This window comes from Erinaceus europaeus, chromosome 10 (assembly GCF_950295315.1).
Source record: "Erinaceus europaeus chromosome 10, mEriEur2.1, whole genome shotgun sequence".
NCBI lineage: Eukaryota > Metazoa > Chordata > Mammalia > Eulipotyphla > Erinaceidae > Erinaceus > Erinaceus europaeus.
Window position 1 is genome coordinate 14212196 of NC_080171.1, and position 22556 is coordinate 14234751.

A 22556-nucleotide genomic window follows, 5' to 3' on the forward strand; every position below is an offset into this window, starting at 1 on the left:
CACATATATGCTTGTTGTACCAGAGAGTGTAAAGATACCAATTGTGAGGGGGTTTGGACTTGTTCCTTTTTTTTTTTAATTTCTTTATTGGGGAATTAATGTTTTACATTTAACAGTAAATACAATAGTTTGTGCATGCATAACATTTCCCAGTTTTCCATATAACAATACAATCCCCACTAGGTCCTCTGTCATCCTTCTTGGATCTGTATTCTCCCCACCCACCCACCCACCCCAGAGTCTTTTACTTTGGTACAATACGCCAATTCTAGTTCAGGTTCTACTTGTGTTTTCTTTTCTGATCTTGTTTTTCAAATTTTGCCTGAGAGTGAGATCATCCCATACTCATCCTTCTGTTTCTGACTTAACATGAATTGTTCATGGTCCATCCAAGATTGGCTGAAAACAGTGAAATCACCATTTTTTATAGCTGAGTAGTATTCCATTGTGTATATAGACCACATCTTGCTCAGCCACTCATCTGTTGTTGGACACCTGGGTTGCTTCCTGGTTTTGGCTATTACAAATTGTGCTGCCAAGAACATATGTGTATACAGATCTTTTTGGATGGGTGTGTTGGGTTCCTTAGGATATATCACCAGGAGAGGAATTGCAGGATCATAGGGTAGGTCCATTTCTAGCCTTTTTAAAAAAAATTTCTTTATTGGGGAATTAATGTTTTACATTCAACAGTAAATACAATAGTTTGTACATGCATAACATTCCCCAGTTTCCCATTTAACAATACAACCCCCACTATGTCATTTATCATCCTTCATGGACCTGTATTCTCCCCACCCACCCCAGTCTTTTACTTGGGTGCAATATGCCAATTCCATTTCAGGTTCTACTTGTGTTTTCTTTTCTGATCTTGTTTTTCAACTTCTGCCTGAGAGTGAGATCATCCCATATTCATCCTTCTGTTTCTGACTTATTTCACTCAACATGAATTTTTCAAGGTCCATCCAAGATCAGCTGAAAACGGTGAAGTCACCATTTTTTACAGCTGAGTAGTATTCCATTGTGTATATATACCACAACTTGCTCAGCCACTCATCTGTTGTTGGACACCTGGGTTGCTTCCAGGTTTTGGCTATTACAAATTGTGCTGCCAAGAACATATGTGTACACAAATCTTTTTGGATGGATGTGTTGAGTTCCTTAGGTTATATCCCCAGGAGAGGAATTGCAGGGTCATAGGGTAGGTCCATTTCTAGCCTTCTGAGAGTTCTCCACAGAGGTTGGACCAATTGACATTCCCACCAGCAGTGTAGGAGGGTTCCTTTGACCCCACACCCTCTCCAGCATTTGCTGCTGTTACCTTTTCTGATGTATGACATTCTCACAGGAGTGAAGTGATATCTCATTGTTGTCTTTATTTGCATTTCTCTGACAATCAGAGACTTGGAGCATTTTTTCATGTTTCTCGGCCTTTTGGATCTCTTCTGTGGTGAATATTCTGTCCATGTCCTCCCCCCATTTTTGGATGGGGTTATTTGTTGTCTTGTTTTTGAGATTTTCAAGTTCTTTATATATTCTGATTACTAGCCTTTTGTCTGATGTATGGCATGTAAAGATCTTCTCCCATTCTGTGAGGGGGTCTCTTGGTTTGGGTAGTAGTTTCTTTAGCTGTTTAGAAGCTTTTTAATTTGATATAGTTCCATAGGTTTATGCTTGTCTTAAGTCTTCTTTGTAACTGGATTCGTTTCATTGAAGATGTCTTTAAAATGTATGCGGAAAAGAGTTCCGCCAATATTTTCCTCTAAGTATCTGATAGTTTCTGGTCTAACATCCAAGTTCTTGATCCACTTGGAATTTACTTTTGTATTTGGTGAAATACAGTGGTTCAGTTTCATTCTTCTGCATGTTTCAACCCATTTTTTCCAACACCATTTGTTGAAGAGACTCTGCTTTCCCCATTTAATAGTCTGGGCCCCTTTGTCAAAGATTAGATGTCCATAGGTGTGGAGGCTTACTTCTGGGCTCTCAATTCTATTCCACTGGTCAGTGTGTCTATTCATGTTCCAGTACCAAGCAGTTTTGATGACAATGGCCCTATAATACAATTTGACATCTGGGAGTGTGATGCCTCCAGTTCTGTTCTGTTCTTCTCAAGGTTGTTTTGGCAATTCTAGGTCTTTTCTGGTTCCAAATAAACATTTGTAGCATTTGTTCTATTCTCCTAAAAAAATGTGCTTGGGATCTTGATGGAGATAGCATTAAATTTGTAGATGGCTCTGGGTAATATATTCATTTTGATGATGTTAATTCTTCCAACCCATGAACATGGAATATCTTTCCACTTCTTTGTGTCTTTTTCAATTTCCTTGAGTAGTGACTCATAATTTTCAGTATAGAAGCCTTTCACTTCTTTGGTTAAGTTTACTCCTAGATATTTTATTGTTTTTGTTGGTATAGTAAAAGGAATTGATTTCTGGATTTCAATTTCTTCTTAGTGTTTGCATAGAGGAATGCCACTGACTTTTGGATGTTAATTTTGTAGCCTGACACCTTACTGTATTGCCTGATGATTTCCAAAAACTTCGTGCTAGATTCCTTAGGTTTTTCTATGTATACTATCATGTCATCTGCAAATAAGGAGAGTTTGACTTCTTCTCTTCCAATCTGTATCCCTTTAATTCCTTGCTCCTGCCTGATTGCTATGGCAAGAACTTCCAACACTATGTTGAATAGTAATGGTGATAGTGGGCAGCCCTGTCTAGTACCTGATCTGAGGGGAAATGCTTCCAGTTTTTCACCATTGAGTATGATGTAGATCTGCTATGTATAGACTCCACTATCTTCAGGAATTTTCCATCTATTCCCATTTTTTGTAGTGTTTTGATGATAAAGGGATGCTGTATATTGTCAAAGGCTTTCTCTGCATCTATTGATATGACCATGTGGTTTTTGGTCTTGATTTTGTTGATGTGGTGGATCACATTGATTGATTTACATATATTAAACCAACCTTGCATGCCTGGGATAAACCCCACTTGGTCATGATAAACAATCTTTTTAATATACTGCTGTATCTGGTTGGCTAGAATTTTGTTCAATATTTTCGCATCTATGTTCAGAGATATTGGTCTGTAGTTTTCTTTTTTGTGTCCTTTTTTTTTTTTTTTTTTTAATTTCCCCCTATATCCTACCCTAATACTTCCTCTCTGAGAACAGTGAGGGATAAAGCAACAAAAGTTATTTATTTAAAATTAGTCTGTTGGGCTGCATGGTGGCGCACTTGGTTGAGCGCATGTATTACAACGCAAAAGGACCCAGGTTCGAGCCCCCAGTCCCCTTCTGTAGGGGGAAAGATTTACGAGTGGTGAAGCAGGGCTGCAGGTGTCTGTCTCTCTATTAACCCCCTCCCTCTTGATTTCTGCCTGTCTCTATCCAATTAATAAAGATAATAAAAAAAAAGTTTAAAAAACCTAGTCTGTTAGCCTTTTAATTTTTTTAAAGATTTTATTTGTTAATGAAAAACATAGGAGAGGAGAGCCAGATACACTCTGGTAGATGTGCTGCCAGAGATTGAACTTGGGACCTTATGCTGGAGAGTCTAATACTTTATTCACTGCACCACCTCCTGGACCAGTAGTTTCTCATTAACTCCAGATACCTGACTCACCTTAGCTCTTTCCTCTCTGTTGTGTTTTTCTTATAAAAATTCAATAAAAGTCTTACTATGAGTGGAATATTTTTTCTGTAGTAGTTTATACATTTTTTTGAAAGTAAAAAATTTATTTTCTTAAATTTTTTTAGGTGTGTTTATTCATAGGTGTACTTTTAAAAAATTTTATTGGGGAATTAATGTTTTACATTCAACAGTAAATACAATAGTTTGTACATGCATAACATTTCTGTTTTCCATATAACAATACAACCCCCACTAGGTCCTCTGTCAGCCTTCTTGGACCTGTATTCTCCCCTCCCCCCAATTCCAGTTCAGGTTCTACTTGTGAAAGTAACAAATTTAAATAGTTCTTTTTCTACTTATTTTAAATTGCTATTAACCACCAGATAAACTACAATGGCCTTTTAGCATCTTAGAGGCGTTTGTATTTGCCTAGCATTTTTTTTTTTTGGACCTCTTATAACTTATCTGGATGAAGTATGTCTTCTGGAGAATTATTTTCAAGTGGTCACATGAGTTCTTAAAAATTGAATATTTTTTCTGTTCCTAAACCTGATTGTTCTCATTTGTATAAATATGACTCTACTGTCTTCTGGTGTTTACTGAGCAGAGGTCAATGTTACGCCTTCCTTAATTATGGCTTCTTACTGGTTTACTTTAGAGGTTGGTAGATGTGTTCCCGTTCTGGCTAGGCCACGAAGGGCTGAGAGTGGAGTAGACACTGCAGAGGTCAGAAGCAAGCTTACTATGCAGTTTGCCCAGAAGGCTTAGAACAGAGAGGAATAAAAGCAAGTCAAAAAGTTCTATAGTTGAAAAGATATTGGAATCCGGTTCCTTTTGGTCTTCTGATTTTGATCCACAAAGAAGCTGGCACAGTTTACTTCTTTTTGGAAAGGTATAAAATTCCATTTACCTGGGAGTCGGGTGGTGGCACAGTGGGTTAAGCGCACGTGGCGCAAAGCGCAGGGACCGGCGTAAGGATCCCGGTTCGAGTCCCCGGCTCCTCACCTGCAGGGGAGTTGCAGGTCTGCAGGTGTCTATCTTTCTCTCCCCTCTCTCTCTGTCTTCCCCTCCTCTCTCCATTTCTCTTTGTCCTATCCAACAACAAAGCAACGTCAACAATGGCAATAATAACCGCAACGAGGCTGCAACAACTAGGGCAACAAAAAGGGGGAAAAATGGCCTTCAGGAGCGGTGGATTCATGGTGCAGGCACCAAGGCCAGCAATAACCCTGGAGGAAAAAAAAAAAGAAAAATAATTCCATTTACCTGCTTTTAGACTATAATCTTACACATTGGTAGTTTAAGAAATTGGTCTCACTACAGAAGAAAATTAAGGTCCAACTAGTACAAGCTATTTACAAATACAAGGGCAAAGATGTCTTTCAGATTGTTTGTAAGCTAACAAGAAGTAGAAATGACTATTACTACACAGTTTTACTGGATTAGTATGTGTTGACTTTGATGTTCTTGTGTGGCAAGCGCACAAGAGTATTTTGAATTTAAATTTGCACTGCCACCTTTCCACAAATAGGGTGAAGATTTAGGTGCTGTTGCTGCTTTTTCAAAGTTCTACTCAGCTTTCCTTAGGTGGTGGTAAAGGTTACTCTTGTTAAAGGGGGGGGGGACAAAAGGGAATATTAATCTGCACTGTTTGTTGCTGCACACTCCTTACCTCTCTAAAAAAAGTTAAAGCCCTCTTTGAGGCCCTCTGCTGAGTTTGTGGACATTGTATGTGGCCCTAAGGTTATATTTGATTTTGGGGGCAGTTCTTTCAGGAAAGGTTGAAGAACACAACTACATGTTACTCTGCTTCAGTTTATTTTTTGCCTCCAGGGTTATCGCTAGGGCTCGGTGCCTGCACTACAAATCCACTGCTCCTAGAGGCCTTCCCCCCACACCTTTTGTTGCCCTTCTTGCTTATCTTTGCTGTTACTATTCTCATCATTGTTGTTAGCATTATTGTTGTTATTGCTGTTAGATAGGACAGAGAGAAATTGAGAGAGGAGGGGAAGACAGAGAGGAGGAGAGACAGATAGACCTGCAGACCTGCTTTACCACTTGTGAAGCGACCCCTGCAGGTCGGGAGCCGGGGCTTGAACCAGGATCCTTACTCTGGTCCTTGCACTTTGCACCATGTGTGCTTAACCCACTGAGCCACCACCCGGTGTCCTCTGCTTGTTTATAGAGGACAAGATAAGATCAAAGTTTCATATGTTACTAAGTTTGTTTTTTTTCCCCTTCAGTTAACAATGAACATCCAGTGTTAAAGCGTTTTGCCCCTCCTGTCAAGTATATGCCCTTTCTCAGTTACTGGGTTGTCACAAAAATGATGACATATTCTACTTTTCTATTCAAAAATGCATCCTAACTTTTCTGACAGCTCAGGAGTTCCCGTGTTAAGTTTACTTCATAAGCAGCACTGGGCCTTTTTGAGTATCTGCTGCTTTTTTGCAAAATTAAGATGTTAAGCCAAATAAGATGCAAGTTTAAGAATGGTATAAAAATTTTCATTAAAACTAAGATGTAGGGGGAAACCTTTATTTTTTAATCAGGGTACTGCTCAGCTCTGGCTTATGGTGGTACTGGGGATGGATTGAACCTGGAACTTTGGAGTCAGGTATGAAACAGGAAAACTTTGGGTAAAAAAGTATAAAGATTTGGGGGGTGGGAGGTTGTTTAGCATGTAGTTCAGATAGGTCACATGAGGGTGTGTGTCCCATCCCTGGCGTCAGGTAAGAGAATCCCAACAGCAGAAAGGATGAGAAGCAGGTAAGAGCCCACGCACGGTGGAGTTCTGCTTAGGTGCCTCTTTCCCTCAAAATACAGACTAAATATGAGGCCTGCCAGGCAGCCTGGCAGTAACATGTATGCTCTGAAGAGGCCAGTGGCAAGACTAGTTACCGTGGTCATCTGGTAACTTATTTTAGAGATTTTTAGGAGAGGCAGTCCAGTAGCTTTCTGTGCTGTTCTGGATTATATATGTAAAATATGGTAGAAACCACTGTTTTGTTTTCAGCCTCACTTGGGCTTTTTTTTTTTTTTTTTTTAGTTTTTTAAAAAATATTTATTTATTTATTCCCTTTTGTTGCCCTTGTTGTTTTATTGTTGTAGTTATTATTGTTGTTGTCGTTGTTGGATAGGACAGAGAGAAATGGAGAGAGGAGGGGAAGACAGAGAGGGGGAGAGAAAGATAGACACCTGCAGACCTGCTTCACCGCCTGTGAAGCGACGTCCCCGCAGGTGGGGAGCCGGGGTTTGAACCGGGATCCTTATGAGGGTCCTTGTGCTTTGTGCCACCTGCGCTTAGCCCGCTGCGCCGCGGCCCACCCCCCCTCACTTGGGCTTTCTATAGTGTTTCCCATCTCCATCCTGCTTGTTCTCAGGTCTCCCAAGGCCTAGCACAAATATTTTTCCGTTCTAAAGTCTCTGACCATTCTACCTCCCACTTCCAATTCTCAGAAGTAGGTATTTGATATTAGCTTCCTGAAGGTTAAATTAAGTTTTGTGAAAAAAAAATTGTTTTAATTTCACTAGATGCTGACATTTGGCCACCTCCCATGTTCTCTCCCTCATATACACACGTGTATGTTTTTGCGACATCTGTGATTTGCCTACAAGGCCAGGAGAGAGCTCACCCCGTGGAAACACACCCCGTCCGTGTGTAAGGACCTGGACCTCTCACCCCACATGGAAGCACCGTGCACAGCACTGGAGGAGCGGTGCCATGGCATCTTTCGCTCACTTTCCCTTTGTCTCTTCTTCCAAGTCTCTTTTCTGAAATTAAAAAAAAAAAGTCCTCTGGGAGTGTTGGAATTGAGTAGACACTAAGCTCCAGTGACACAGAAGATTAACTGGCATATACTGTGATTCTGGTTTTTTTTTAAATATCTGTTGTAATAATTATTGATGTCATTGTTGGATAGGACAGAGAGAAATGGAGAGAGGACAGGAAGACAGAGGGGGAGAGAAAGACAGACACCTGCAGACCTGCTTCACCACCTGCGAAGCGACTCCCCTGCAGGTGGGGAGCCGGGGGCTCGAACCGGGATCCTTACTCTGGTCCTTGCACTTTGCACCACATGTGCTTAACCACAGTGCTACCTACCGCCCGACTCCCATACTGTGATTCTTATCAGTACTTCTGCATAGTCTTTTAAAAAACATTTTTATTTGGTAGGACATGGAAAAATGGAGAGGGGGAAGGGAGATGGAGAAAGACACCTGCAGACCTGCCTCAGAGCTCATGAAGCCTCCCCTTATGGGTGGAGATGAGGCTTGAACCTTGGTCCTTGTGCCTGGTAAAATGTGCACTTACCTGAGTGCACCATCACCAGGTCCCCTCCATGTTGTCTTCTAAGGGACCAGCAAAATAGCTGGTTAGTACGTTGCTTTGCCGTGTGTGTGACCGAGGTTCAAGCTTGGCTCCCATCACGCTGAAGGGAGCTTGAGTGCTGGGATTTCTCTCCCTCTTTCTCTCTAAAATAAATACACACTCTCCTACACATCTAAAAGACAATGACTACAGGCACTGTGGAGATAGCATAATGGCTTGCAAATAACTTTCATGCCTGAGCCTCTCAGGTCTCACATTCAATCCCCACCCAGCACCAAAAGCCAGAGCAGAGCAGTACTCTGGTCGCTGTCTCTCATTCAAGTACTTTCGACCCGTCATTCAAATAAAAACTTAACAGTGACAGAAAATTTAGTGTTAAAATAATGCCATCAAGCTAGCACACAACCCATATTTAACTTTGTAGTTGCTTCAGCATTCTTTCCAGCTTTTTATGATCTTCACAGCTGGTCTCAGTCCCTCAGCCTTTCTATCTTTCATGGTCTTTACATTCTGTAGAAAAATTTATTTATAAAATGGAAATATTGACCCAGAGGGTGAGGGGTACAATTCCACACACTTCTCACCACCTGAACCCCATGTATTCTAGATACATCTAGAAAAATTAGGGTTCTCCCAAATCTGAGGGGATACAGGCTAAAGAGTGGAGTTAGGATGAAGGCGAACGCCTTCTTTAGTCTGGAGACAGTGAAGCTTGAAAACACTGAGCTGAGCAGCGCTTTCTGTATGGAGGTGAAGGGTAGCAGCACGGGCACTAGCGTAACCCCATGCCAGACCACATCTTCACATTTTTTCTCATGTTTAAAATCGGGGTGATAGTTGTACTTACCTCAAGATGTGAGGATTAAATGTACTTCTATACAAAGTGCTCAGAACAGCCCCGTTAGATAGCCCTATACGCTCACTTCTCGTGCTACAATACAAAGAAGTACCATGCTGGCTGTACTTACTGTAGATCTAAATGGATTAAAGAAAATGTGATTAGTCAGTATATGTTGAGTTTTTTTTTTTCTTTCTTCTTGTAGAGCTGGGGGCTGGGGGAGGTGTCTTGCAGATTAGAGGGAGAAATGATAGCACCGGAGCTTTCTCTGATACCAATGGTACCCCCATGTGACATCAGGGCTCAGACCTGGGCTGCATGCCTAGCAAGGCGTGTGCCCTTCCCAGTGGACTCTCTCCAGCCTTGTATAGGGTTTTTTGTTTTTTTTTTTGCCTCCAGGTTTATTGCTGGGGCTGGGTGCCTGCACTATGAATCCACTGCTCCTGGAGGCCATTTTATCCCCATTGTTGTTGGATAGGACAGAGAAAAATAAGACACCTGCAGATCTGCTTCACCGCTTGTGAAGCGACTCCCCTGCAGGTGGGGAGCCCGGGATCCTTGCATTTCACATTATGTGGGCTACTGCCCGGCCCCCGCATAGGGTTATTTTTATCCTTACTTTAGGTGTGTACTATGTTGGCATTTATACACAGTGCAAAGAGGATGGAAAGAAATGTTTGTTTGTCAAAGGTGTAATAATCCTCCCCACCTACTTATAGGTGGAAACTTGTCCCACTTGGTCCTCTTCTCCCGTTTAGCAGCCCCGTTCCCTCCCGGCCCGCATCACTGATTCTTTGTTGTGTTGGTCTGAGCCTGCTAGTGGCCAATACTGGGGCTGGACGTCGTGCTGCCTGTGTCCTTCACAGTAACTAGCAGGAGACTTTGGAATAAAGCATGTGTTGTGGGTAGAGGGAAGTGTGGACTTGGGTTTGAGGTGTGTGTGTGGGGAGTTTGCTGCAGACTGAGCCCGGGGCCCCGCAATGCAGGACACCACTGCTGAGCAGCCTTCCTGGCCTGACGTTCTCATTCTTGGTCAGGGGTGGGGGCTTTTCCAGGTGCCAGCCATGTGCTTTTATGTGGTGCCATGGCTCAAACCCAGGGCCTCAGGTATGGAAGGCCTGAACTTTGTTTTGCCTCCAGGGTTATTGCTGGGGCTTGGTGCCTGCACCACGAATCCACTGCTCCTGGAGGCCATTTTTCCTATTTTGTTGCCCTTGCTGTCATTGCTGCTGCTGCTGCTGGACAGGACAGAGAAATTGAGAGAGGAGGGGAGACGGGGGAAAGACAGACACCTGCTTCACCACTTTTGAAGTGACTCCCTGCAAGTGGGGAGCCGGGGGCTTGAACTGGGATCCTTGTGTTTCGTGCCATGTGTGCTTAACCTGCTGCGCTACCACCTGACCCCCAGGCTTGTACTTTATCAGGTATGCTGTCTGCTGGTTCCGGTAGATCTATTTTATTTAGGATGAAAGGGAGGAGGAGAGATATCTCAACCTACATCCCAATATTGCTCTAAAAGCATTCATGAAGCCTCTCTCCCTAGCAGGTGGGGCAGGGACTAGAACCCAGGTAACAGGTGCACCACAGCTCACCAGCTAGGGTTCTTTATTGATAAATTTGAAATGTAAAATTAGGATCGAGAAGAAGAAAAAAGGGTGGGATGGGGACAAGATGCATCTGTCCAACAAAGGCTTTTTACCTAGACAGGCAGTTGGCAGTGTGTTCCTGGAGCTAGCTCTTCCCAAAGTGGATCCCTACCTTCAAATTCTGAGCGAGTCACCCATCTGGGAAAAACAGAAGCCGACTGTCAGAAGCTCTGATGGAATGAAGATTCTTTTGGCTCCACATTTACACTGTTACTGATCTGCTTCACAGAGGACAGTGTCATTGAGGCTCATCCATAGGAAGGTCCCAGCCTTCCCTACGGCTGTGCAGCTTGATACTGTCTTGGGCAGAGACATATACAAGCACAAATTCTCTGCTCGGTGTCCACCTAAGCATTTTGTTCTGGTGCAATTTATATAATTGTTTTCCTAATCTGTTTTAACCAGAGCACTGCTCAGCTCGTTTCTGGTGGTATGAGGCCTTAGAACCTCAGGCATTAGAGCCTGTCTGTGTAGCCATTACACTGTCATCCCCAGTACACTGACTTTTGTGGTTGTGATTATTGAAGATAACTATTGGGTTGTCAGACAAACTCAGGACGGATTTTTCTGTTTTCCTATGCAAAAATGCGTCACGACTTTTCCGGTAACCCAGTATCATATTCTCTTTGGTAGAGGCACTGTCAAAGCAGGTTTTGATGGGTCATTGGTCAGGACAGTGACATGTAAACTATTGCTTTTCAGTAAACTAGAAAGCGAGAAGTTAAATGTTATTTAGATCTGCCTCTGGCACAATTCTTTTCTTTGTAAAATGGTTTTAGCATAGTGAAAGTTCTAAACATTGACTCACGCAACTCGGCTGACTCCCCCTTTTGGGTAACCCCATCTTGACTCATCTGAATGTGGGTCTCATCTGCTCTCTCTCACTCAGTTTGGGAAGTTTCCATTTCACCCTACTTACTGACTTGAATGTTTGCACAGGCCAAGTAGGTGAGGTAAGATAGTAAGCCTGCCAGATCTGTATCATCACTCGACTTGTTACAAACTGAACAGAACCACTGAAAAGCTCACTTTCCCGCAGAATTACGGCGAGCAGTAAGAAGCAGTGTGTGGAAAAGAGGAACAGCTGTCCATCAGCATGAGTATGGGCCAGAAGAGGAGCTAGGAGACGATGTGTACCAGAAGACCTGCGCTGTGTGTGGCCACCTACTGACGTATGAAAAAATGTGATTTCTAGCTAAGTGATCTGCTTTACAATTTTCTACTGAAATAAAGGAAATTTAGACCAGTCAGTAAAGTTGTATAAATAGAAACTGAAGAGTAGTATGTTTGGGCTTATTAGCAAGTTTCAATGGGGCCTGGTTGTGGGCCACAGGTTGGACACCCCCCCCCAAGTACAGAATCTGACATTTTCAAAAATGGTAACTTAGCTAAAATTGGGAAATTTAGAGGCCTAGCCAAACCCTAGACTGAGGTAGGAGGAAGTACTGGACTGTACTGGATTCTTACTCCCCTAGAAGCTGAGTCAGGTCTTTCATGCTATTTGTGTCCTGAATTAAAGAGATAACAGGGAGTCTGATTAATGTCTACTAAAGGCAAGTTACTAAAGGTACTGCTAAACTTACTGAGACCACATGTGCCTCATAGTTATTCTCAGGTAATCCTGGAAGGGAAGACAACTTGCTCAGTGTGTGCGCAGCACTTCTAAAGGAAGACATAACCCAAACTGATCTAGTTTACATTTCCCATATCTTGTCCACAGATTTAAGACAGTTAAGACACTTCGATTCCATGCATTTGACAGCTGTATGCACTACTTTTCAAACTGAAGTTGTTCTTTTGACATTTTTCTATTGTTTCCTATAGAACATATGTAGTTTATTCCTTTTTCCTTCTACATGTTGTCAGAGATTGATTGAAGGCAAAAGTCAAAACATGTCCAACCCAAATAGGTTTGAGACCATAGTTACTAATTGCTCTTTATTCAATACAGAAATGTTTACTGTGTTGTGTTAATTTTTTACATGTTATGCAGAATGTTACAGCTCAGTAAACATTAACTGTAGGGGCAATAAGACCTTCCTGGGATTAAAAATCCACTTAGTAGCTCTGGCCCTTAGGTGACTTTCCAGGCCTGTTTTTAATCTGTTAGGTGGGTATCACCTAGCACCTGGCAACAAGGTCATTACAGGTCTGTCTGGTAGCTATATGTTTCTATTCACTCACCTTCATTAATTTAAGACAGTCCTGGTACCTGACACCCAGGCTGTACCAGATTAGTATTAATCACTGGAAATATTTTCTAAGGAAACTTACACGAACGGTTCTCAGAATGTTTCTTAGAAGATTTAGGACCAAGGAAAACAAAGTGTAGGCTCACTTTGACAAAGCCTTTTAACTGGTGTTGATACTGATATGCAGTGCATGTCTATATGCACATGTCATTTTATTTGAGCTTCAGTTACGTGGGGAAGCAGCTGCTGAATTTTTGCGCTAGCTTCTTTATTTTTTCTCTAGTTCAGTTTTCCTTATACCTAGTAGCCAGTCTGGCACATAGGATGGTCACCATCAGTGACTAGTGTTAGAAGCAACCATTAGGTATAGAGAGAAAACTAGAAATACTCTGCTGTCAGGGTCAAGCCAGAAGGATACTTTGCTTAAAATTAATAATAATAATAAAAAAAAAACCCCAGGACTTTAGTCACCTTGTAAATCAATATTTGCCTAAATGTTGATAGCAGTCAAAGGCAGAGACCACATATCAATGTTGAAAATGTACTACCACCAGATATAGGACTAGAAATTTAGAATGCCAGATCATCCCTTATAATAGAGCATTGTAAAAACAATGTATCTATTGAGTTGTTGACAAGTCATGACTTTTTAAAAGCCAGTCTTCTAGTCCAATTTGGAATGTAATTCTTTTTTTAAATATATATATTTTTTCCCTTTTGTTGCCCTTTTTTTTTTTTGGTCAATGCCATTGTTGGATAGGACAGAGAAAGATAGACATCTGCGTCACCGCCTGTGAAGCAACTCCCCTGCAGGTGGGGCGCTGGGGGCTTGAACTGGGATCCTTACGCCGGGCCTTGGGCTACCGCCCGGCCCCCAGAATATAATTCTTTACGTAACCTTGGACAAATTTGTTAGAAATTAGAGGAAATGCTCCTAAAATAATGGTTGGCAGCTTCAATCACTCTGATTTCTGTATTCCTCCCCCAGAAATGATTTCAGTTAAAATACTTAGGTGACTTACCAGGCCAAGTTGAGAATCACACCTCCAGTTATACTTTTCACAGTAACATCTTAACAAATTACACTTAAGGCAGATATTCTGAAGAGGAAACTTCCAATATAGGTTTAAGACATTATTTAAAAGTAGTATTTAAATTATTTAATAAATCATGAAATACCAACATAAAAAAATATTCTCTGTTTTATTTCAGCCATGTTAGGTTATTCATGAGCATGAAGACCCATCCATCCTGTAAACTACTTTGTAAGATTGAGCTCACATGTCAAATCATAGCTCTTCTGTAGTCAGGAGAAAAAAGTATCAGAAAAGGGGGAAAAGATTCAAAAGTTGTAGCTGTCGTAATATGTCCTATGATCATCGTCACGTTGTCATTAGGGAATACTTGCGTTTCCTTTACTAAGTGAAAGGACACTACAAGAAAGCAAGCATTCAGACCACCAAAATTAAGACAAATTGTTTAAAAGGTTTTTTTTAAAAAAAAAAAAAATCTTAACACAAAGGGGATAATCAATTGATCCCTAGGCTTGCAGGGCACAGAACTGTTGGAACACCGCCAGGATGTGAGGGTCTAACTCAGCAGTGAAGAGCAGGTTCTCCAGGGTCACCATGTACTGCTGGATTATCTGGTGATGCTGTGGACACAAGGAGGGACTGGGGTCAGGACCAAGTGGGTATGGTAATAGGAGTCATAGGCCCCTGTCAAAGACCCAAATCAAAGAGGGAGAGCTCTATGAAGACAATGATTCAGGCAGTGGTGGCAGCACCTGCGACTAGTTCCAGCTGTGTCTGTCCCCTGCTTAGGCTCAAACAGTATGACTTTTTATTTTTTATATTTATTGGGGAGGGGTGATAGATAACTGCAGCCCTGCTTCACCACTCATGAAGCTTTCCTCCTGCAGATGGGGACTGGGGGCTCAAACCCGGGCCCTTGTTCATTGTGACCTGTGCACTCAACCAGGTGCACCTCCACCCGGCCCCCAGTATGACTTTTAAAAAGCAAGAATGGCACTATGATTCAGATAAGATCTAATGTTAACCATGATCACGACTAAACATTTCCCAAATACTCCAGGCCTCTTGTGTTGTCAGAGCTCTATAACTTGAATATACACACAAAGTCCCTATAGGACTTGGAGCCGCTAAGACAGAAGTCGTAAGGATTTGATCTGTATGAAAATACATTCTACAAATTCAAACACCCCCTCCCCCCCATTTAGTGATACACCTAGACTCTCTAAGCAACTGGGAATCTTAAGTGATACAGAACCAATTTAAGTCTAAATATTCTGATAAGCACATGAACATGACAGAAAGGACTTAAAGGCACTATATAACCTCTTGACTATTCTACTTTTATTTATTGCCTCTAGGGTTATTGCTGGGGCTCAGTACCTGCACCATGAATCCACTGCTCCTGGAGGCCATTTTTTCCCTTTTGTTACCCTGGTTGTTTTACCATTATTGTGGTCATTATTATTGTTGTTGGATAGGACGGAGAGAAATGGAGAGAGGAGGGGGAGAGGAAGACAGACACCTGCTTCACCGGCTGTGAATCGACTCCCCTGCAGGTGGGGAGTCGGTGGCTCGAACCGGGATCCTTCCACCGGTTTGTGCGCTTAACCCGCTGCGCTACCGCCCGACCCCTATTTTTTTTTTTTGGAGAGACTCCTCTTCTGCAGGTAGGTGGGGTCTGGGGGCTTGCACCCAGGCCCCATGTTTATTACCTAATCAAGGTTTTTCACATACCTGTAAAAAGATCTGCTGGAGCCTCTCTATACAGTTCTTGTACCACGGTGTTAGTATGCTGGTCCCATCAGTTTCACATCGGACTAAATGCTCGGTCAAAATCATGATGAAACGCTGGAATGGGAGTAAAGTTAAAGAGGTGTTAAAAAATTCTAATACTGCAAAAGCAATCACACTGACAAAGAGACCTCAAAAAGTTTTAGTGTTTGGTCTACTGCTGTACTATTTCAGAGGCAGTATTCATCATGAAGGAAAGCAGTGAAAACTGGATGGGGGGTGTGTGGGTGGTCGTGCAGTGCTCTGGTGTCCATCTTCCTTCTCAATCCAAAAAAAAAGTGTCCCCCCAAACACACACTCCAGTATCACTTTGAGGAACAAGGGTGATGTTACAAGCTTTTAAAAAACACAATTTGGTATTTATGCACAGTTACTTTTGGTAAATTTTTAAGCTCTTACAAATGAGCTTTATTAATTACTATTATGACTAAGGAAATGTATCATTTCCCTCTGTGTATGTCCCAAGCTGAGATACCTGGAATATGACAAGGAAGAGGTTCTTTTGTTCACTCTGAGCGGACTCCACTTTTTCCTGCAGCCTTTCTATTTGTTCCTCAAGGGCCCCGTCTTTCCTGTCACTGCTTCTGTCATCATCACTTCGCTACAGGATGAAAAGGAAAATACCATTTAGAATTTTTTTCCCCCAGTTCTTATTTATTCCCTTTTGTTGCCCTTGTCGTTTTATTGTCATTGTTGTTGGGTGGGAGAGAAAGACACCTGCAGACCTGCTTCACGTGAAGCGACTCCCCTACAGGTGGGGAGCAAGGGGCTGGAACCGGAATCCTTATGCCTTGCGCTTAACTATTTAGAATTTATAACATTGCATGAAGTAAAGAGGACCTGGTTATATGCTATTTGAAAACCTATATACTCCACTACAGTGATGGTACTTTACCCCAAACACACATAGTAGACAGCCAAAAATCCCACTGGTACTTATTTAGGCCAGAGAAGTTTCGTTGGAGTGTTCTCTATAAAGCATAAATATGTTATACCTTTTACAAGAAAGCCAATGGAATAGCCTTGAACTCCCTGGGAAATCCACAGTGGCTAACTGTTAGTCACCACAGTGATGTTCTACATACTCATTGTGAACACTGAGCCACTGTGCTTAGGGGACAAACAGTGGTAGGTTCTTGTGCGCTTCTCATCAATAGAACAGTTTCTTATGTGTAGTTCTGGCCAAGTCCCACTGGGTGAGCTATATCTTGACCTCCGAGACATGTTTTTCTGTTTAGGGTATTTCACCTTCTGAATACATCATATAAAGAACATTAGCTGAGAAGGTGCATTTTCCTGACAGAATGTGACTCAAAGTTTTTGGCTGTCAACTGCACTGTCTAAATCACCATCATATCACAGATGTCACTCCAGTGCTTGACAGAGCAGCCCCTTGTACAAACTGGTGAATTTCCTGTTTCTATATATACACGTTTTTTCCTCCACTATCTACATGTAGAAATTTCCTATTTGTAATGATTTCATAGGATCATTTTTGATTTTGGGAATGCTGGTACGATTTTACATTAAAAAAAAAAAAATCCAGCCTTAAAGGCTGGGTGGTTGAGTGCACGTTATATAGTGCACAGAGACCTAGGTTTAAGCCACCAGTCTCCACCTGCAGAGGGAAAGCTTCATGAGTGGGGAAGGAGATGTCTCCATTTCCCCCCTTGATTTCCATCCAATAAAGATTTAAAAAATGGAGCATTCTCACCCCCTCCCTATTCATATCAGAGGAGGACTGTTGTATTTGCAGGTAGTGGAGGAAATCTATGACGATTCATGAACACTGAATTCATGCCCAACAGAAGCTTATCTGACAGCACCTCACCAGAGGCTTGAGATCATTTTCAATAGTGAAATCAGCTATAAAAAAAGGGGGGAGGGGTGAACATAAAACTTAGAGAACATGGCACTAAGTTCATCATGAGGCGGATTCCGATTCAATAGAATATACAGTGGGCAACTCAATTTTCCCGGCTCTGCAAAAAAGTCTTTGAATGGGAAATGGACAGTGCATTTCAGTCACTACTATCTGAGCAGTAACAACTGTGCACACTCTTCATCCTCTGATGCAACTTAGAGCCACAGCTCTGCTATGACTGACATGCAATAACTAAAAGCAGAGGACTGCTTCAATATATGCTTAAGTTTTAACAATCCCCAAAACATTCCTCCACATCTACAAGCAGTGCTGCGTAATGTGGCTTCACAAAAAAAAGCTGCCATTGGGAGCCGGGCGGTAGCACAGCGGGTTAAGCGCATGTGGCACAAGGACCGGCAGAAGGATCCTGGTTCGAGCCCCCGGCTCCCCACCTGCAGGGGAATTGCTTCAGAGGTGGTGAAGCACATCTGCAGGTGTCTTTTTCTCCCCCTCTGTCCATTTCTCTCTGCCCTAACAATGACGACATCAACAATAATTACAACAATGAAAAACAACAAGGGCAACAAAGGGAAAATAATATAAGATAGCTGCCATCAAAGTAATGTGCTCCGACACAGGACTTACTCGCTTGTGCTGTCTTGCAAGTTTTTCTTTAGCTTCTTCTAGTTCTTTCTGGATCTTCAGGACATGTTTATTCATCTTGCGAATAGTGGAGTGCAAGATTTCCCAAACAAACAATCTTAAAATAGCATGTTAAAATAGTCTGTGTTAAACTGTGCTTAATTGAAGTAAGACCCCGTCCCTTTTATTAACTACTTAAGTCCTGAAACAGCCAACTTTTGCACAGAATTAGTTACATTTCTCCACAAACACTTGGATTTTTCCACTTGTGAAGCTGAACTGGGCTCTTGTCATGTGCACTCCCCACCAGACATACATGCACTGTATCTGTGCTCACCGAGATGAAGTGGTAAGCCAGAAAAGCACTAGCATTAGAAATGTTTTTTTTTCTCAAAATGATAACCTAACGGGGGTCATTTCACATGCATTAAGCAACCTAATTAATTAGCACACAGCCAATTGTCTTGGGACATAGCTATTAATACTGGACTTCAAGAATGAAATAGATATCAACTACCTTTTTAGCAAATAGTTCAGATGTCATCAAAAGTTTACATTTTGAAGGATCTGACTGACTTTCCGATAAATACAATCTGCTCAGCAGAGTTGGAATAACTGGTGTTGGAACAGATGAGCTCTGCAACAGTGCAGTGACGTCTGTATTTGCAAAATAGGGACACGGTGGACTCCTCTATATGGATGCTGCACAGACAAAATTATTAGGATAATGGCTGCACCCCTTGGGTGGTTTGGCTTACTGAGCCTTTATTTGTGAGTGCTACCTTGGATGGTGTCATTTTAAATCTTAATTTATTCCAGACCAGTGTGCTTGATTTTTGTCTCTGCAAATAGTATATGGCCTGTGGACTCAACTACATGAAACAGCAGCAAATAAGTAAATCTCCTTTAGCAGGGGTGAATCTTTTGAATTAAATTAAGGATTTTTACAAGTAAAGCACCACCAGGCTTTCCCCAACCCCTCCACTATGTGTAGGCAGTCTACTATGACTTTGGTTTCTCCCAGTGTGCACTTCAGGTCCTTACTACAGTCCTTACTAGTCTTTTCCATATCGTATTTGGTTCATATCAGACCTTAAAACATAGCATGTTCTCTCTCCTAAAGTCTGAACTCTGACTGGGTGAGTCCTAGTTCATATTTTAATCTCACTGGCTCTGTCTCTCTCGGCTATCTAAGAATCTTTGCCAAGAGAAAGCCCACCAGATCGTAACATTAATTTGTTAATATCAACCTGGCTTGGAGCTCATGTGTATGAGATCACATGTAACCAATTCTTGGAGAATATTTACCTAATAAAGTCTCGAGATAGTTCTGAAGAGAAGATCCAGTTTGCTACTGCAGCACAGTCAACAATCTGTGTACGAATCATTTTATCCACCAACACAGCTATCATCTTCAAGAAGAGAATAACTATTAGGGTAAATCACATTGATATGCAGGTCACAATAATCCCACTGCTATAAAATGAAGGTGGAGGGTTAGACAATTTTCTCTGGCCACAGAACTGGTCAACTGGCCATTACATATCTGCTAAGACTTATCCTGTACTCTAGCCTCACCTATACTAACAATACTAATTGAAGTTCCTAAGAAACAGAAACTATATAAAAACCAATCTACTGAATATTTTTATATTCTAACAAAAATAAATTTATTGTGGAAATAATGATTTTTAGAGCAGCTGCTGAAGAGTGGGTATAGTTTCTTACTCCCCTGCTCGGTGTCTGTACACTATCCCTATCAATCCACGTCGCTTCTCAAGATCTGCTCTCCGATTTGCTGTGATACTTTATCCTAAAGTTTAAAACTCTAAAAAGTCTTCAATACTTTCTGAATTTTATTTCAATACCTCTTTATTTTTATATTCAAGTCTGAGAAATCTGGAACCTTCTTGCAATAAACAGGCTTAATTATTTTCTACCCAATTGTAAGAATCTTCCAAGCAACAAGCTTTACTGATTATTTAAAATGTTGTAAGATATTTTGAGGTATTATAGTTAATGGATAATAAAACTTGCTCTTTAATGAATCAAACATCACAACCCTAAAAAAAAAATTACAAGCTCAAAATTCATTCTATAGGATTAAATTTCATGTTTTTATAAACCAATAGTATCAATTATGCTATTTTTACACCTATAACATCAGAGTCTCAATAGATATAATAACATTGCTACCTGTGGATGGTTTCTCCAGACCTCAAACATAACTCTCAGAACATGTAACTTTCCTTCATCACTTTCAGCTAGAGTTTTGAAGACTTCATGAAACCTATGGTTGAGAAGGGAGAGACACAGACTCCAGTAAACATCTTAATATTTTCAAGTCTGAAATGTTAATTTATAGTGCAAATACAGAAGTGAGAAATAACCAAACAAACACTCAGGATGCAAATGGCTTGAATAGAAATTCAGTTTGTGAGGGCTGGGTGGTAGCGCAGCGGGTTAAGCGCACATGGTGCAAAGTGCAAGGACTGGCATAAGGATCCCAGTTGGAGCCCCTGGCTCCACACCTGTTGGGGGGGGGGGTCACTTCACAAGCAGTGAAACAGGTCTGCAGGTGTCTTTCTCTCCCCCTCTCGATTTCTCTTTGTCTTATCCAACAATGGTAGCAATAACAACAAGATAAACAGCAAGGGCAGCAAAAGGAAAAAAAAAAAGCCTCTAGGAGCAGTGGATTCATGGCACAGAAGCTCCAGCAATAACCCTGGAGGCAAAAAAAAAAAAAAAATCAATTTGTGCAGAGCTGGTGACAGAATCTGTGGGAACTCTGTAGTAATAGGCATGGCTGTTGAGAGATGGAGTGGGACTGGTTTCTGTGCTCAGCTTGAGGAAAGTCTGTGTCCTTGATTCATCTGAGTCTCTTTAGATGCCGACTTTTGGATGACCCCCCAATGTGCATGGCCCTCATTTCTGTTTACCTTCCTTTATAGACATGCTTACACAGGTAGAACTTTTGACTGTTTATAAGTTAAATTTGGACCCCTAGAAAAATGTGTGGATATGAGTGTATAAATACCTATGTATATTTACATTTATCTGGTCCTCTAAGGGTCTATGTGAAAAGACGTACATTTCATACAAAGACATGGACTGTGCATTAGACTGACGGAAGTCATGGTGTAATGGAGGCAGGGAGGTACCCGCTACCACAAGTCAAAACTCACTGATTCTTTATATTTAACAGCTTGAGCTAAAGCTGCTCTATCACTGGCTTTCACTAAGCACAGTGCCCAGAAAGTGCCTTTCTCCAGAAAGGCTGTGTATTCTTGTAGCACTTACTTTGCAAGAGCGCTGAAGGAGTGGCTGAACGATTTGGCTGCCAAGTGTAGCAAAGTTTGTACAAAAACTTCTATTTTCAATGGGTTAAAACTGAATCCTTCATCTGAAAAACATTCCACAGTAAGATAGTTAAAGGAAAAAAAAAAGTAAATATAGCAACATGTCGGTCCTCACCTGGGGTGCAAAACGGCATGCCCACGTGTAGGCATATGTCAGTTACTGGGAAGACAATCACTGATGTCCAACTCTCAGCATATCAAAACTATGCATAATCATAATTTTTTTGGGGGGGATTATTTCTTCAACCCTGTAGACAGCTTTTAAAATAAAAAAGTTCAGGGGGCTGGGTGGTGGTGCATCTGATTGAGTGCACACTTTATGGTGCACAGGACCCGGGTTCGAGCCCATGCTCCCACCTGTAGGAGGGGAGCTTCATGAGCTGTGAACTAGGTCTGCAGTTGTATCTCCTTCTCAGTTTCTCTGTCTTATCTAGTAAGAAGCAAAGGGGGATGGGGGTCGGGAAGCTACTGGAGCGATGAATTAGTAAATTTGTAGTGCAGGCACCAAAGCCCCAGCCATAACCTGCCAGCAAAAAAATAAACATTATACCTTTCTATACAGTTGGGCAAGATAATAAGTATATTTATTTATGTTTATTACAAAAATATACATTTTTATTACAAAAAATATAAATTGTTGGACAATTATTAAGAGGACAGCATAACAGTTATACAAAGGCTATGTTGTCTTGAGGCCCCAGGTTCAGTCCCCATCATCTTAACATTAAAAACAAACTTACCTAAGATATCTAAACTTACCTAAGATATCTAAATTCACTATCAATCACAGTGACTTAATTCTCTATAAATATAGTTTATTATACACTTCAAACATGGTCCTAAAACCAGCAATTCATGTCGTTTTGATTAAAGTCATTTTTTAAACACATCTTTATACATGGAGCTAACCATTAAAACACTATAAGTTAAACGATTCCCCAGTTTTTCCACTAGATGTTTTGCGTTTTATTAACTTGTCTCTTTTTGTGCTATTATGTTTAATTTATTATAGTTTTCATATGTGGTTAGGCGATCTCTCTCATTACTTTCGGTCATATCCACACATCGGTTTAGGCAAACTTGTGTCAATTTTCCTACTTTTACAGGGGGTGGGGGATCACACTAGGGGTTTAAAATTACATGGCACAGTCAGTAAATGTTAAATATATCATTATTAGCTTTACAGCGAGTGCAGGATCTCTTTTCAGAGGCAGCAATGA

At 41.4% G+C, this 22556-nt stretch overlaps 2 protein-coding genes across 3 annotated transcripts in view; one reads left to right on the top strand and one right to left on the bottom strand.

Annotated features, from left to right (window-relative positions):
• XPA (XPA, DNA damage recognition and repair factor) overlaps nucleotides 1-11726 on the top strand; it is a 31923-nt gene extending 20197 nt beyond the window's left edge. Inside the window, exon 6 of the mRNA XM_007524122.3 lies at nucleotides 11494-11726. Within this exon, the coding sequence (XP_007524184.1) occupies nucleotides 11494-11642 (149 nt within the window). The 3' untranslated portion in view covers nucleotides 11643-11726. The remainder of the gene's footprint in view (nucleotides 1-11493) is intronic.
• A 2104-nt stretch (nucleotides 11727-13830) lies between these two features.
• The window catches only part of NCBP1 (nuclear cap binding protein subunit 1), a 40144-nt gene continuing 31418 nt past the window's right edge, over nucleotides 13831-22556 (bottom strand). For both annotated transcript variants that reach the window (XM_007524121.3, XM_060199132.1), the window contains 7 exons: nucleotides 21278-21380; nucleotides 20174-20267; nucleotides 19286-19389; nucleotides 17981-18095; nucleotides 15947-16072; nucleotides 15415-15528; nucleotides 13831-14300 (listed from right to left, as the gene is read on the bottom strand). In XM_007524121.3, the coding sequence (XP_007524183.1) occupies nucleotides 14187-14300; nucleotides 15415-15528; nucleotides 15947-16072; nucleotides 17981-18095; nucleotides 19286-19389; nucleotides 20174-20267; nucleotides 21278-21380 (770 nt within the window). In that variant the 3' untranslated portion in view covers nucleotides 13831-14186. The remainder of the gene's footprint in view (nucleotides 14301-15414; nucleotides 15529-15946; nucleotides 16073-17980; nucleotides 18096-19285; nucleotides 19390-20173; nucleotides 20268-21277; nucleotides 21381-22556) is intronic.